Source organism: Lissotriton vulgaris, chromosome 2_1 (assembly GCF_964263255.1).
Source record: "Lissotriton vulgaris chromosome 2_1, aLisVul1.2, whole genome shotgun sequence".
In the NCBI taxonomy this organism is placed as follows: domain Eukaryota; kingdom Metazoa; phylum Chordata; class Amphibia; order Caudata; family Salamandridae; genus Lissotriton; species Lissotriton vulgaris.
In genome coordinates, this window is record NC_141687.1 from 1,348,536,833 (window position 1) to 1,348,552,495 (window position 15,663).

At 44.3% G+C, this 15,663-nt stretch overlaps 1 protein-coding gene across 1 annotated transcript in view; it reads right to left on the reverse strand.

The window, feature by feature from the left end:
* Positions 1-15,663, reverse strand: part of EPB41L5 (erythrocyte membrane protein band 4.1 like 5) — a 1,452,967-nt gene that overhangs the window by 1,202,467 nt on the left and 234,837 nt on the right. The window contains exon 3 of the mRNA XM_086957110.1: positions 15,482-15,586. Within this exon, the coding sequence (XP_086813236.1) occupies positions 15,482-15,586 (105 nt within the window). The remainder of the gene's footprint in view (positions 1-15,481; positions 15,587-15,663) is intronic.

Here is a 15,663-nt window from a genome sequence, read left to right on the forward strand (position 1 = left end):
CCGAGAGCTACCCTGAGGGTGTGGGACAGGGGGAAGGAACCTTGAGGCCTTTCAACTTCCATGTCCCACCCCCCACCCCGACCCCTATCATTGGTAACCTGGATTTCTCCCCAGCGAAGGATGGGAACAGCTACCTCAGGTGGCAGGAGGCCAACTCCAAAAGAATCGGGGACCTTTTCAATGAAAAGGGAATCATGGATTTTCCCCAATTCATGTCGGGCTTTGTAATTCCCAAAGAGGCTTACTAGCAATAGTTAGTCATTCGTCACTGGGTGACCAAAGCACAGGTGCAACCCCACGCCAGTCAACCCCTCACTAAATTAGAATTGGGGTTCATTACCCGTACTTCAGACAAACGCCTGCTGTCAAACATATATGCTTTCCTGAACAAACACAAGAACAATAGTAAAACCCCTGCGCAGAGTAGATGGGAATCACAAATGGACCGGAAGTTCTCCCCAAAAGAATGGCAGGATATCATCCATAGAGCTAAGGCCTCCTCTTGTAGCACAGCAGGAAATATTAATGTTTTTAAAAATAGCACATAACTGGTATTATGCTCCAGTCAGAACCACTTGTTGGAAACCTGGTTGGAACGACAGTGGTTGGCGCAATTGTGGACACCCGGACACACTCGCGCACATATACTGGCAGCGCTGGAAAACACCGGCCTACTGGGATGCAATCTTGCACGACATGGATACTATCCACCATACAGAAATACCCAGCTTCCCCATCTACACCTTATTAGTACCCCCTAACCCCCTCACTTACTCCCTCATGCCTTGCCAGGGAAGGGCAATCACTTTAGCGGTGAGTGTCATTAAGCAATAGTTGCTGTCTCGCTGGGGTACAGAAGACATCCCAACTAAACTTGACTGGCTTCATAACATCTGGGAGATAGTGGGATAACATCTGGGAGATAGTGGGTATGGAGAAGATCACAGCCGCCTGTCTCGTACCCTGCCCAAATTAAATAAAACATGGGGCCCCACCATCGCCTTCCTCTTCAAGGAATTCATGGAGCTTACGTGCCCGAGATACCTCTGGGTGCTTTAACTCCCTAATGCAAACCCACTCCCCGAAGACTGGCCCCAAGAAAGGCAAACCCCTCCAATAGTCGGCGTCCCGCATCACTGATAAAAGTGGGCACACCCAGACCCCTTAACCATCACTCTTTCCTCTTCTATATCTTTTAATCCCCTCTATCTTTATGAAGTTCACTTCTCCATTACTCCCCATCGGCCAGTGCATGTAGGTGGCGGCTTTTGTTTAACTCTGCACTCTTTAAAATAATAAAAAAAATTAAACCACAAAAACAATGTTAATTTGCATGTTATACCAACACTATTCATGATCCACGTTCCAGACAGTATGAAAACAGCGTCTAGTTTTGTGTGGGCACTACTGTTAGCAGACCGCTGATGGATGCTTTGCGTGCTATGCCTTCAAGACTCCTGATGGGAAAACAAACTACAAGTCCCACAATTCAAAGTGTTTGTTTTTAAAACCGAGAGGGGCTGAGCAGATCACACACTGGCATGCTGGAACTCTAAATTAAGGTAAAAGGCTTGAGGGTCAGGGCACGTTTTTGATATTATACAATAATTTTCTAACAGGCCTCACTCAGATCGTAGCCGCTACTGCAATGTAAACAATACACACTACCCGTGTCAGCTGTGGCTAATGCACGTGTCGCATATGATAGGAGGGGACTTGATGGCTATTAATAAGAAAGGGCCATGATGATGAGGGATAAAGTTCTGGAATCTGCACATGCTGTTGACAGCTCTTACAATTTACACAACTGTGTTGTGTATGGTGCAAGTTTTTTTTTTAATTGCTAATGGTTTGCCCTCTATACTGGGTTGCCTTATGTGTTATTTAGAAATATAATTAGCCAAACTTCTCAACTGAACGTGAATGTGACAGGTCAGCTTGTAAGTGCTGCGTGATCTTGGTGAAATCTTTCCCTGCTTTACTTAACTATTGGAAAAAACTTAAGTCTCTTAATAAAAGCATGAACACGGGCACTAAGTGTAACGGTTATTGAGATTGCATTTATATAGTGCATACTACTCCTGATGAGGTGTGGAAATGGCAAACAGAAACAAAAGCTGCGTTTGACAATGTCTTAAACATATATGCATTTTACCAGCATCTCAAATACAGCACCAGTTCAGCACGAAATGAGTCAGCAGTGGATTACAATGACCTTCCCAGGCGCTTTTTGGTTTTTGCCTCATTATCGCAGACAATCACTCACGTCACCTCAGGTGTCCCAATTTACAAGGATTGGAACTTACAGCTGGCTCCGAGGTCAACGAAGTCGTGCTACAGCAAGTGAAGTTTGTTAGTGAGTGGAGTGCAGCCACGTACCAGAGTGGGCGTGTGTTTAGTTATAATATTTACAAATAATTATATCCCTTTGTCTGGCAGGCGCAGCGTGCGATCAACAGCTGCCTGAAGTCAGTGGGTGCCATTGGTGACGTGTTACAGAACTCACTGTAGCTCAGAAGTTCTGCATTGCCCTCTTGCATGGTTGCAGGCGAGGCTGCTGGCCGTGGCCTGGGCTGTGTGTGTGTTTCGGCCCACCTTACGTTTGAGGTTTATTTCTCAAAACCGTTGGGGGTAATTTTGACAGGTTTCTGACGGTAACGGCTTGAGCCTGTGGGATAATGCAAAAGGGTGCCCAGCCCGTCCATGCGCTTGTCAAGGGGGCCTGTGTGACACTTTGGCAGCTGAGATGCCTGGATCCCTGTGTAACTTGTCTTGTTCATGTGGGAGCCTCATCCTTCCTGTAGGGCTGGGTGCCCACGTCACGTGGAAAGAGGCCCAGGAGTCCTGATGCTCCGACTGATTTCCGGCAGAGAGAAGGCCAAAGGCTGGCAATGATTTCTAGTGCTTTGCAGCAGTTTCAAGATCTTCTTGGAGTTTCTTGTTGCTCAAATGGGTGTAATTTTGGATATTAATAGGCTTCCCTCGGCCTCATGGCTTGATCTTGCTCACGAGAAAGCGCCACTCAATCGTTGAAATGTCACTCATAAATGCACTGAAATTATGATAATGTCACACAAAGAAATCTGAAACCTTGGCAGCTATGAAACATGGCGGCTTCACTTGCCAGTATTACCCAATATACAACTTAAATACAAACATTCCCCAAAGTTCCCAAATAGTTTGCCTACTTTGGCTCGCGTGCCTTCTTGTAGCCTCTCACCTGTGAACCTCCAAAGTAATTGAAGTCCACGTGCTGACCAGATGCCAAAATCCCACGGCCATGAAAGTTGGGTTCCATCTCATGTTGAACCTGGAAAAGGCATTTGAATGCTTAGAATTGAGCTACCTGTCGGCAGTGTTGCTGGGATATGAGCTGGGCCTGGGATTTCTTCAGATGGTCGACTTATTCAAAAATCCCACAGTTCAGGTGCGGTTGGGGCCATACATCTGATGCCATACCAATATGCAGAGGTACCGGGCAGGGGTGCCCGCTGTCACCCCTCCTGTTCGCGCTGGCGATAGCACTCCTAGCGGCCCCACTGCGTGCAACACTGGGAGATGGAATACCCCTAGGTGATGCGGTGCACCAAGTGTCATTCTACGCGGACGGCCTACTGGTTTACGTAAGCCATAGAAAACATACTGTCTCAACTGGCACGTACACTGCACAACATAGCCACCGTTTCGGGACTCCAAGTGAATGCTAGCAAGTCTTTTATCTATGCTTTCGGGGAGGGAAGCCAAGACCCGGGATATACCCTCAATGGTACAAGAATGCAGTGGAGGGAGGACACTTTCCGATACCTGGGAATTCAGATATACCGCTAACCGAAAGACCGGTTTGACAGAAACCTGGGAAGGGCCTTAACAGCATTCAAATCGCAGGTACACTTTTGGAACACGCTCCCGCTAACGTTCACTGGCAGGGTGGCACTTGCTAAGATGGTGATCCTTCCCAGACTCCTGTATTACTTTGTTAATTTGCCATATATGTTCCTGCAGCCTTCTTTGCTACACTCACTAAACTGTTCAGGGACTTTCTTTGGGGGAACGCCCAACACAGAATGGCACTAACGAAATTATATCTGCCTACCAACCAGGAGGGTCTTGCTGCGCCTTGTTTTGAGCACTATTGTTTGGCGGCACAACTGCAGAGAATAGCCCGCTAGCTTGCGAATAGGGGCCGTGAAGACACTGAGATCACATTACCCCCGCACTCCCTGGAGCAATTAATCAGACTTTCACCCAGCCACCAAAGCCGCACCACTGGCGCCGCTCCTACTAGCGGTGGCGTACAAATGCTATCTCAGGAGTCTATATCTCACCAGAGCTATTGTCCCCTATGCACCAGCAATACCATTGGAGGGATCCCCTAGTAAGCCCGGGGCACTCGCATCTATCACTCACGGAATGGCGAGAGGCCGACATACAGACCCTGGGAGATCTATACTGGGATGGCACACTTATACCATACGAGTCCCTGGTGGAGGACGTGGGACTGCAGCCGGGGCAATTCCTAATGCACGCTTGCTGGTAGCGACACTGACTGCCAGATGGGGGGACATGACAACAGAACCGAGCCAGCACCTTACCATATCATGGGGAGAGGCAGACATCTGGTTCACTGGTTTATGGCGTCACTCCAAACACATGCAGCGATAAGTCTAGATCCACTTCGTTGCAAATGGGAACTAGATCTAGGGCGACAGCTGGCAGACAAGGAGTGGGAAAGGAAAATTAAGAGCCCAGTACTTATACCCAGAAACATGAGGTTTCAACAAATACAATTGTTCATTGTCCACAGAGCCTATCTTACACCAGAGACGAACAGGTACTTCCACCGTACGGATGCAACATGTCCCCGATGAGCCGCACCCGGGGCTAGACTTAAACACTCTTTGGGGTTGTCACAAACTATGCACATATTGACACACAGTCCCGCATGCTATTACATGTATGCACAGGCCGCGATATACCCTTTGAATGGACGGTTTACTTAATACATCATTTTCCTAGAACCCCGGCCACAAAAGTGAAATCCCGGTTTCTTGACTTGGGACTAGTGGTCGCCAAGCGGCTTTTAACTAAGCGGGGGGAAGTCACAAGATCAGCCACACACACAGGTGTGGAGGTACTCGCTTTTAGCATGAGCCAAAGCAGAGGGAATTGCCATCCTGTGGGAAGAAACACTGCAGCTGCGGAAGGAGCACATAGCAACCCAGTGGGAGGGACTACTCCGAGCCTTACAGCAAATGGAGGACGGCCCTGGGGGACAGCCCGGGATATAGGGATGCGAACCCGTAGTGAGTGTCGTGCGCCCCATCAGTGGACAGCCGTAATATCCCAAATACACAAATATAGTACTTGACACAGAGTGGACACAGCCGCAACCAGAGAGTGGGGGCAACTGCCAGGTTGGTGATGCGCAGTGGGACGATGGGTGTGGGGGAGCAATGAGAAGGATTATCATGCAAATACCGGTCAATGCTGTTGTTGGTTTTATTTGTTCTCATTTATAACATCTGTTCAGAAGCCCATGCTGAATGATCTGGAAGGACTCTGTACAACGTACTAATGGAACCATGCTATAATTGAACTGCCACCTCTGCCCTTTGTGAAATGGATTCCGCGCTAGGGCCAGGCTTGCTCCTGAACAAACGATATCATAGGTATACATGATATGCTTAACATTCACTCAACAGTAATGTTTCTCAAATATTGGTAGATAGCCCAATGTATAGATGGCTTTCAAAACGTATGTTGCCTTTCATGAATATGTAAAATCAAAAGTCAATAAAAACAGATTTAAACAAAAAAATAAAAATAAAGTTGGGTTCCATAAAGGAATAGATAGTCAAAACCGGTCCCATTAAAACTTAGGAGACGGACACTGGCAGCAAGCTGCAACCCAGCTTTGATTACACTTAAGGGCCTATGTGCAAAGTTAAACTTTGCCCCTACAAACTTCCCCACCGAGCTCCCACCACATAAATATTTAATATTTGTATTGCATAACAGCAGTACTCCTGTGATTCAGCATCTCATCCATGGCACCTCAAGACTGTGCAAGCTTCAACCAGTAAAGCTTGCACAGTTTTGCAGTACGTTTTACTTCCAGTTGCGGCCAGTCAATTACATTGCTCAGTTTCTGCAGTTCAAAAAAGCATTGGAATAGCCAATAGGTCTTGCTTTTGGGGACTTAATGAGTGTTTCGCCATGGTGCACATTATTATGGTGCTGTGCCGCATGAATAGCTACACAATGCGCTCACGAACCAGTCTGGAGAAAAACAAAGATAGCTCGAGCAACAGGATGACCATGAATGCCAAACAATGACCTAATGTTTGTTTGATGAAAAAGGAGCTAAACCTGGCACTCCGGAAAAAACAGTTATGAAATAGTTAAGTTTCACATAAATAAACATAATTTAGCCTGCCAGGTCTCTAGTTTACTACTCTGAAATAACGCATGAATCCCAATGGAATACAAGTATGCCTAAAAGTACAGCTTAAAAAAAATGCTATGACAGCCAACGCTGGTGCCGTATGTCCGAGCTTTTTTTTTGGAAGCAGAATGGGGTGGGCAGGACAGGCAAGCAAGTACAGGGGAAGTGGGTGTATGCGGATAACATGACAGAATGAAATGGAGACACCACAGGAAGTGAAGGGAGATATGAGAGGCTGAGGCAGGGACAACAAATGCTTCAGGCAACCCCGAAAGGGATGGTGCAGAGAGAGAGAGAGGATGGAGCTGCAGCGAGGAAAGAGCAATTGAGGGATACCTGGCAAGTTGAGGTAAGAGAGTAAGGCATTTAAGGGACGAGAGGAGGTTTGAGACTGGACCAGTGTGCAACTGTGCAAGAGTGAGCAATGCGTATGTGTGGTGCTTGGCAAGTTTAGACTGGAGAGAAAGACTTCAAGGAAGATAATGAGAGGCTATAGAGACAGACAAAATGCGGGGAAAGAGTGAAAAACAGAAAAGGAAGACATAGCAGGATGAGACAAGACTGACCGTAGAACGGAGACAGTCTGCAGTGGAGAAAGTATGAGAGGCTAGCAGGCTGAGACGGTAAAGAAAGACCTTTAACAGGAAAGGGTGGAGCACAGGGGCAAAAGATGAGTCACAAAGTGAGATGGGATACCTGTAAACGAAGAGAAAGACACCTCATGGAAGAGAGCAGGACCTAGAGACAGTCTTCAGGGGGAAAAGGTGAGAGAGATGGGATTCCCATGGAGAGAAAAAACCCTTGCGTAAGAGCGGGTGGGGCCCAAAGACAAGAAGAAGGTAAGAGGGATGGGATATGCAGCAGAATAAGAATAGCCCAAGATAACTGCAACCACTACTAACGCAATACGCCCCAGGACGGAGTTTAAGGTCTATGGGAAGGCACTGGTGACAGTACCAAGAATATTCAGAGCAAGAATGGGGGCATGCTCTTTCAGGTACATTGCGGCAAAAATCTGGAACACCCTGCCAATTGCCCCAAAAACAGAGCCATGCGAAAGTAGACAGCAAAAGACCTAGCTGTTCGCTAAAACTGATAAATTACAATTCGACTAGCAATGCACCATGCAGTCGCATCTTTCAGAGCCTATGTCTTAGCGCAGGGACACACCGGTGGTGTAACCAGACGCTCTACAAATGAATAAATAAATAAATAAAAGACATACACTTCACAAAAGAGATGGTGGGGTAGAGAGAGAGCAGTTGTGAGGCTGAGAACACGAGCAAGAGATCACAGGCAGGGATGAGGTGGAAGGGTAGCCAGAGAGACATTTTGGGGAAGAGTGGATTCAAGAATAGAGAAGGACAAAAACTGCACAGGGACTCAAAAGGGAAAATATAGTTAACGAGAGAAGGGGAAGAAGAGAAACCTCCTGAGTGGGCTTACATCCCCCTTAAGTTTGATTTAATAACAGGCTGTTTTATTTTTGGACTACCACAGGGGGCCCTTGCGTCCATTAGGAAATGCAACATCTTTTGACTTGACTTGGCAACACCTATAATTCTTACGGTAGAATGCAAAAATCTATTGCCTCACTTTTTATAAGAGAATGCCGTGCATTCAGAGTGTGCTTCCTTCTATGAGACTGCCTCTGTAACAAACATTTGCAATGCAATAGGTCTCGCATTAGGTAAGTTTGAGCTATTGGTATTGTAAATGACAATTTTTTTATTGATGTGTTGGTTTTAAAAACAGCGAAATTAATAGCTTTGTCATTTACAATGCCAATAGCTTTAACTTTTGCAAATGTGACACCTATAGCATTCGTATTGCAATATGTGTTGTATTTATGTGACTTAGATGTATTTATATTACAAATAACAATGGCTTTTAATTTTTTTGAATAATTAATACTAAAATAAAAGTTATTGTAATTTATAATGGCAATAGCTTAAACTTTTGTAAATAACTTTTTTGAAGATTATGTTCAGTGTATTTTATTGTGACGAAAATCCAAGAACAGAAGTGAAATATTAACATATACATACACACATATATACACACACATATGCATACACATACACACACACACACACACACACACACACACATACACACACACACACATATATACACACATACACATATATACACATACATATACATATATACACACATATATACACACACATATATACACATATACACATACATACACACACATACATACACACACATACATATATACACATACATATATACACATACATATATACACATATACACATATACACATACATATACAGACACATACATATACACACACGCATACATATACACACACGCATACATATACACACACACATATATACATACACACATATATACATACACACATATATATACACATATATACATACACATATATACATACACATACAATAGACTCAAGGTGTAAAAAATGGCGACCGCAATATGCCGTGATTTCTCACTCAGAATTGGTAGTCTAGTTGTTTTTAAAGGGTATGGAAACTAACAAGGGTACCTAACACAGAGCACAACATAAATTGTCTAGACACCAGGGACTCTATGGTCCAGTTGAAGACTAAGTATAGTCGAAACGCGTAGGCCGTCCTGTTGCTGAATGCACGTGGTGTTTGTGAAATAAAAAAACTTGAAACTTAACTCAGCTGCTGTGGTGCCGTGACTTCTGTGGTGACTACTTGAGTCCAGGGGATCAGAGGTGATATATACACACACATACACATACATATACATATACACATACATATACACACATATACACACACATACATATATATACATATATATATACATACATATATATACACATACATATATATACACACATATATATACACACATATATATATATATATACACATACACATACATACACACACATATATATACAAACACATATATACATACACATACATATATGCATACATATATATACACATACATATATGCATATATACACATATATACATACACATACATATATACATACACATACATATATACATACACATATACATACACATATATACATATACATACATATATACATACACATATATACACATATACATACACATATATACATACATATATACACATATATACATACAAATACATACATATATACATATATATACATACATATATACACATATACATACACATACATATATACATACATATATACACATATATACATACAAATACATATATACATACACATACATATATACATACACATATACATACACATATATACATATACATACATATATACATACACATATATACACATATACATACACATATATACATACATATATACACATATATACATACAAATACATACATATATACATATATATACATACATATATACACATATACATACACATACATATATACACATATATACACACAAATACATATATACATACACATACATACATACACATACATACACACATACATATATACATACATACACACACACATACATACATACACACACACATACATACATACACACATATATACATATATACATACATACATACACACACACATATATACATACATACATACACATACATACATATACACATATATACATACATACATATACACATATACATATACACACATACATACACAATATAAAAATGTTTTTAAAAACCAGACGAAACAATGAAATTCCCCAGTTATACATAATTGCTGCAACGCATCCATGGTTGAAAGTTAAAAAAGCATTGGAACAGAGTGGGATGGGGGCATGCAACAACATGAAGAGGCACGAGGGTAGAAGTACACGAGGAAGTCACCTGCAAACACATGCACTCTTATGGAGTGCTTCAACTAAAAGGTTGCTCTGAAAGTGCAAGCACTGGAAAAAAAATAAAACAGTGCATGCGCGGTCTCAGGAAAGACCTAAAAATGGAGGTGCTTAGTTAGTACTGCCATGCAAGGTGGTAGCGTTACACACCAAGAGCCTGAAGAGTAAACCTAGAGGGGAACAAAAGGCTTCTAGGTCAATTACATTTTCTAGCCAGCAACTGACTTGGGGCTAGACATGTTCTGATAGAAAGAACACTTTTAGGCAACACCAACATCAGCAATTCTTTACAAAAAACCTCTAAGGTTGGACGCACACAAGGCTCTCCACGACCTGGGCCCCAAGTACCTCAACGACCGCATGACCTTCTACACGCCCACCCGCCAGCTAAGATCGACCGGCCACGCTCTCGCCACCGTACCACGCATCCGCAGAGCCACCGCCAGAGGAAGATCCTTCTCCTACCTGGCAGCCAAGACGTGGAACTCCCTCCCCACCCACCTTCGGCGAATCCAAGACCATCTCGCCTTCAGGAAGCAGCTCAAGACCTGGCTGTTCGAGCAGCAACTTTCCCCTCCCCCAGCGCCTTGAGACCCTTCCGGGTGAGTAGTGCGCTATACAAATGACGTGATTGATTGATTATGTAAGATGGATGAGGCTGACTTTCTTCATAAGCTCTGGGCGTGTCCACGATTGCGAAGATATTGGTGGGAGGTCTGCACCACACTGCGTACTGTCACCGCCCTGCCGGTATTAGAGACTGCACTATATTGTTTAGTGGGGCATCGTAAACGTCCCAAACACCATAAGGCCCAATTGAAATTCCTAGATATGGCTCTACTGCTGGCAATCAGAGCTTTAACAATGAGATGGAAATCTCCTAGACCCCCCGGACTCAGTGTGGCATTCTGATTTGCTGAAATGGGGTAAGGCAGAGGGAGCAGTCTTGCGCAGAGAGGAGAAAAGAGGGCAGCGGAAGTACCCAATTGCACAGGATTGGGAGCGTATGTTGTTAGACCTAGAAGAGATGGAATTAGTACCATCGCAAGCAGAGGGGTGATAAAGGACTGGCTGGGCTATGAGTGTGGCGAATGGGTTGCGAATGTGTGGGACCCCAGAGCCACGCAGGATGGAGCCAAATGGACTATATGCTCTTTGTTCAGTTACTTGAGACCTCAATAATGAGATGTAATCCTCTAGATTGGAAGCACCAGGAGACGTGAGGGTGGGGGGTGGGAAGGTTGAGGGAGGCGGGACGGATTTAAGGCGTGAGTAATTGTGATCAGCCCAGGCACGCTTGGACATAAAAAGCTGTGCTGCATAGTGTTGATGAACACATTGCTGCTTTCCTGCATATACTATACGAAGGTACTTCTGGTTAGCATTCCCGCTGCTTAGGAAATGATACTTGCTTAGACACCAGTATGCAGCCTGCTAGGAGGTGGAGGCGAATAACAAAAAAAGCTAAATGGACTGCATTATGTAACTAAAGGCAATGATAAGACATAATTTGTACGATGTAGCCACTAATAGAGTTTAAAAAAAAAAGGTTGGACAATGTACAGAAGGTAACATGCAATGAAGGGATAAGGATTTACCACTAAGGTTCATTCTTTTAGATAACACAAGGAATTTTACTTTGAGAACTTCGAGAGTTATTCATGGATCTTTTGCAATGGAGATGTGCTTTGCTTGCTTAATCTGGTCAAGTGGTACCAGAGTTGTATTGGGCATGTAGGAAGGGAATTGGCTGTTGGCATGTCGTATCAGGGTCTACCAGCAGTGACCTATTAAACTTGCAAGAAAATTAATAAGCTGGAACTGCAGAGATTTCATAGAAATAGTCCTGAAATGTGACCAAACTGAAGCCTGGCAAACCAGAGTGGGTTGCCCTCTGAAGTACCATTAACTGTGAATACTTTTTTAGGGATCCAAGGAGTCTTACTTCAGACCATAAAATGTCATTAAGAAAGGATAATCCCATTAACTTCTAGCTGCAAAGCAGAATCACAGGAGGTGGCACTCTTACTGGCTTTACTGTTGTTATCTATGTTGTACAGGTCTTTGAAATTTCAAAAGACCAAGGACACCTGCTGCACAAGTCTGAATACATCATACACGTAATTAATCTCACCCTGATGAAGTAAATACACTCTGAAGGAGTAAGCCACTGATAAGATGACTCAAGTGACAATGCCCTGGATAGCCTATGCAGGCATTGCAAAGGCCAGCCACTGAAAGCGGACTAACACTAAATGCAGATAAAGTCCAATACTTCAGTTCGAAAAGACAGGTGATCTTTTGCAACTGCCAAGAGACCTAGTCGGAAGCAGAGAAAGACAAGCATTTACAATGCAATAGGTCTCGCAGCATTAAAGTTTGAGTTATTGGCATTGTGTATGGCAATGCGGTGCATAACATTTTTAGCAAACTTTGAATTGGTGAGCAGTGAGAGTGTGTGCAAGAATGTGCTGTTTTTGAAAGCAGTGTGGTAGAGAGTGCAGGAATTTGGGTGACCTGAGCAATGTGGATGATGCACCTCACGCACGGGGCTGCCGCAGTTATTATTCACACAGCTCTGATGGTGCACTTCACGAACGGGCTCACAGCTGTTATTATTCACACAGCTCTGATGATGCACCTCACGCACGGGGCTGACGCAGTTATCACACAGTTCTGATGCACCTTAGGCACGGGCTCACAGCTGTTATTCACACAGCTCTGATGATGCACCTTCGGCACGGGCTCACAGCTATTATTCACACAGCTCTGATGATGCACCTCCGGCACGGGCTCACAGCTATTATTCACACAGCTCTGCGATGCACCTTAGGCATGGGCTCACAGCTGTTATTATTCACACAGCTCTGATGATGCACCTTAGGCATGGGCTCACAGCTGTTACGGTGCTTCCTTCTTTTTACTGGGGGCAACCTGGCTGCATAAATGCAGTGAAGTTTCTCAATGTAAGGACTTTGCTGCCTCAGCTGCACGTTTAAGTCTAAGCTCTGGACTAAGCTCGGGAGAGGATCCATGCAGTACAGGCCGGACCCCGCTTCACTCTCACGGGCTCTCTTCCACCTGTTGCCCCGCAGCGGGAGCCCTCGGGAAGAATCACACGGGTCGTGAGGAGAGTTCAGCCCACAACGTACAAAGTGTTCAGCAGTCGGAAAAAGATGTCCCCCTATCAGGCTGTTCTAGGGCCAAACCAGTAATAACGAGCAACACCTTCGGGTAAAGTTTGCGCTGTACAAATTTGCATTACATATATGACAATAAAAAAACAATCCCTATTGTAAAAAAAAGGTAAAACCCATACCAGATATGCGACCCCAGGGCGAGAGAGCGGAATGAGCGGAAGCAGGAAAAGACGTGTGTGTGCACTGCCGAAACCTGCCGTGGGGCGGGGCTTCAGTTTCTGCTGGAAGCCCGCGCCCACAGAGTGCCCAGCCAAAGGAGCAGTGGTGACGCGGGGCTCCCATGCCAGAGGGAGAGCCCCGCGGTGGCGGCTAAAGTCCGGAGTGAGGTGAGTGAGGCTTATTTGAAGTGGGGGGTGGCGAGGGGGGGGGTGTCTCTGTGCACTGGTGTGTGTGTGTGCGCGCTGGTGTGTGTGTGTGTGCGCGCTGGTGTGTGTGTGTGTGTGCGCGCGCGCTCGTGTGTGTGTGCAGCGGGGGGGGGTGTCTGTGCGCTCGTGTGTATGCGTGCATGTATGTGCGCTAGTGTGTGTGCGTATGTGTATGTCTCTGCGTGTGTGCAAAGAAAATGAAAGCTGGCAACACTGTCGCTCTAACCGCGCACTCCCAGAGCCATCTGGACAGCAGTAAAAACGAAACTTAAACAAAGTGAAAGCACTGTCTCTCTAAGCACGCATTGGAAGGGAACCATAAGCTGCTCAATGGAACGCGCGTTCGCGTTCACATGCGCGTGGCCCGCTCAATTCAGACTTTCACATGCGCGTGGCCAGTCTTGTCTCCTGGAAAGCAGAGTCGCTAACAATAGGTCTGTGGCGAGACCGCGCTTTGCGCGGTTAACGCCACAAGACCTAAAAAAGCAGTCATGGCATAAACAAAGTCATCTCATTCGTTTTCTATAGTGGTCAAGTTGTCCAAAAGAGGGAGGGGAAAAAAAAGGAGGAGCATAAAGAGAGGAACAGTGGGAGGACACATTCTGTACTCCCACTTGCTTCATATTTCTGTAAATTTAAGAAACACGGGTTGTTAACCCAGTGCAAGGCAATGTATGCATTCCGATCGCTTAATTAAAAATATCCGGCTTGTGGTACATGAACTAACCATACAAGATGGTGTGGGGGGAGGGCGGGGACGAGGTGCAATGCACCTCCTTGTGCCACTATCCAACTGAATCGCAATATTTCAAAACTACAACAGCCCAAAAAATATGGCTATTCTCACTCCATGACTCAGGGTCACTTCAAAACTAATGTTCCTGAGCCAGCCTCTAGCCTATTCTAGAATGCATTCTCCAGAGAAAAGGTTCCCAAAGGTGATGCATATGCAAATGATCAGCCTGCCCAAGAATCAATCATGGCCAAGACTTTGTGGTCACATCCCGTTACCAATTCATCTTTCACAGCAATAAAGGATTATAATACAAGAGGCCTGGGGATTTCAAAAACAATTGAAACATTCCCCAATAATTTTTAAACCAATAATGGATTAGAGACGATAAAGGAAATGCAACTCTATGACCATCTACCCTCAAAATGAATTCCCTCTACTGCTAGTTTGATTATCTCTGGAATATGACAAAACAATAAAAGGTCAGATACACATAAGTAAGGAAACTCCTGCCCATTTTTTTTCACAGCAAGTCATTTGGTTTAAACTTCAGCACAAAAAATATTTTTAAGACGTGGCATCAAGAACAGCATAGCCATTAAATTCTTCTATTTTGGCAATACCTTTCTTGGAAGAGGAAACAATGACAAAACGGACTACAAGAAAAAGCACAGACATTAAAATCCTGCAGTAAGTCAGACACACTTTTAACATATCAGCCCTAAGGTGCTTACCCTGCAAAAATATTTAAGAATTAGAAAGCTAAACACAAGAGGCATTATTACATGCATCTCACTAAAATGTTACTTATACCCAAATAACCGTACATCTGCAGTCCACTACGCAGCAACCACGACTTACCGCCACTTGTGCAGAATCCATGAACCGGAGTCCAAAGTAATCCTTCTCGATCAGATCCAAATACAACATGATTTGATCAAATATCTCCTGGCCTTTAGCTTTTTTCTGTCAAAGATTAAAGGGAGGAGAACATTAAACAAGTTTGTTAAACCAACTTCTTTCAAACTCTGCTTTTCTTAAAT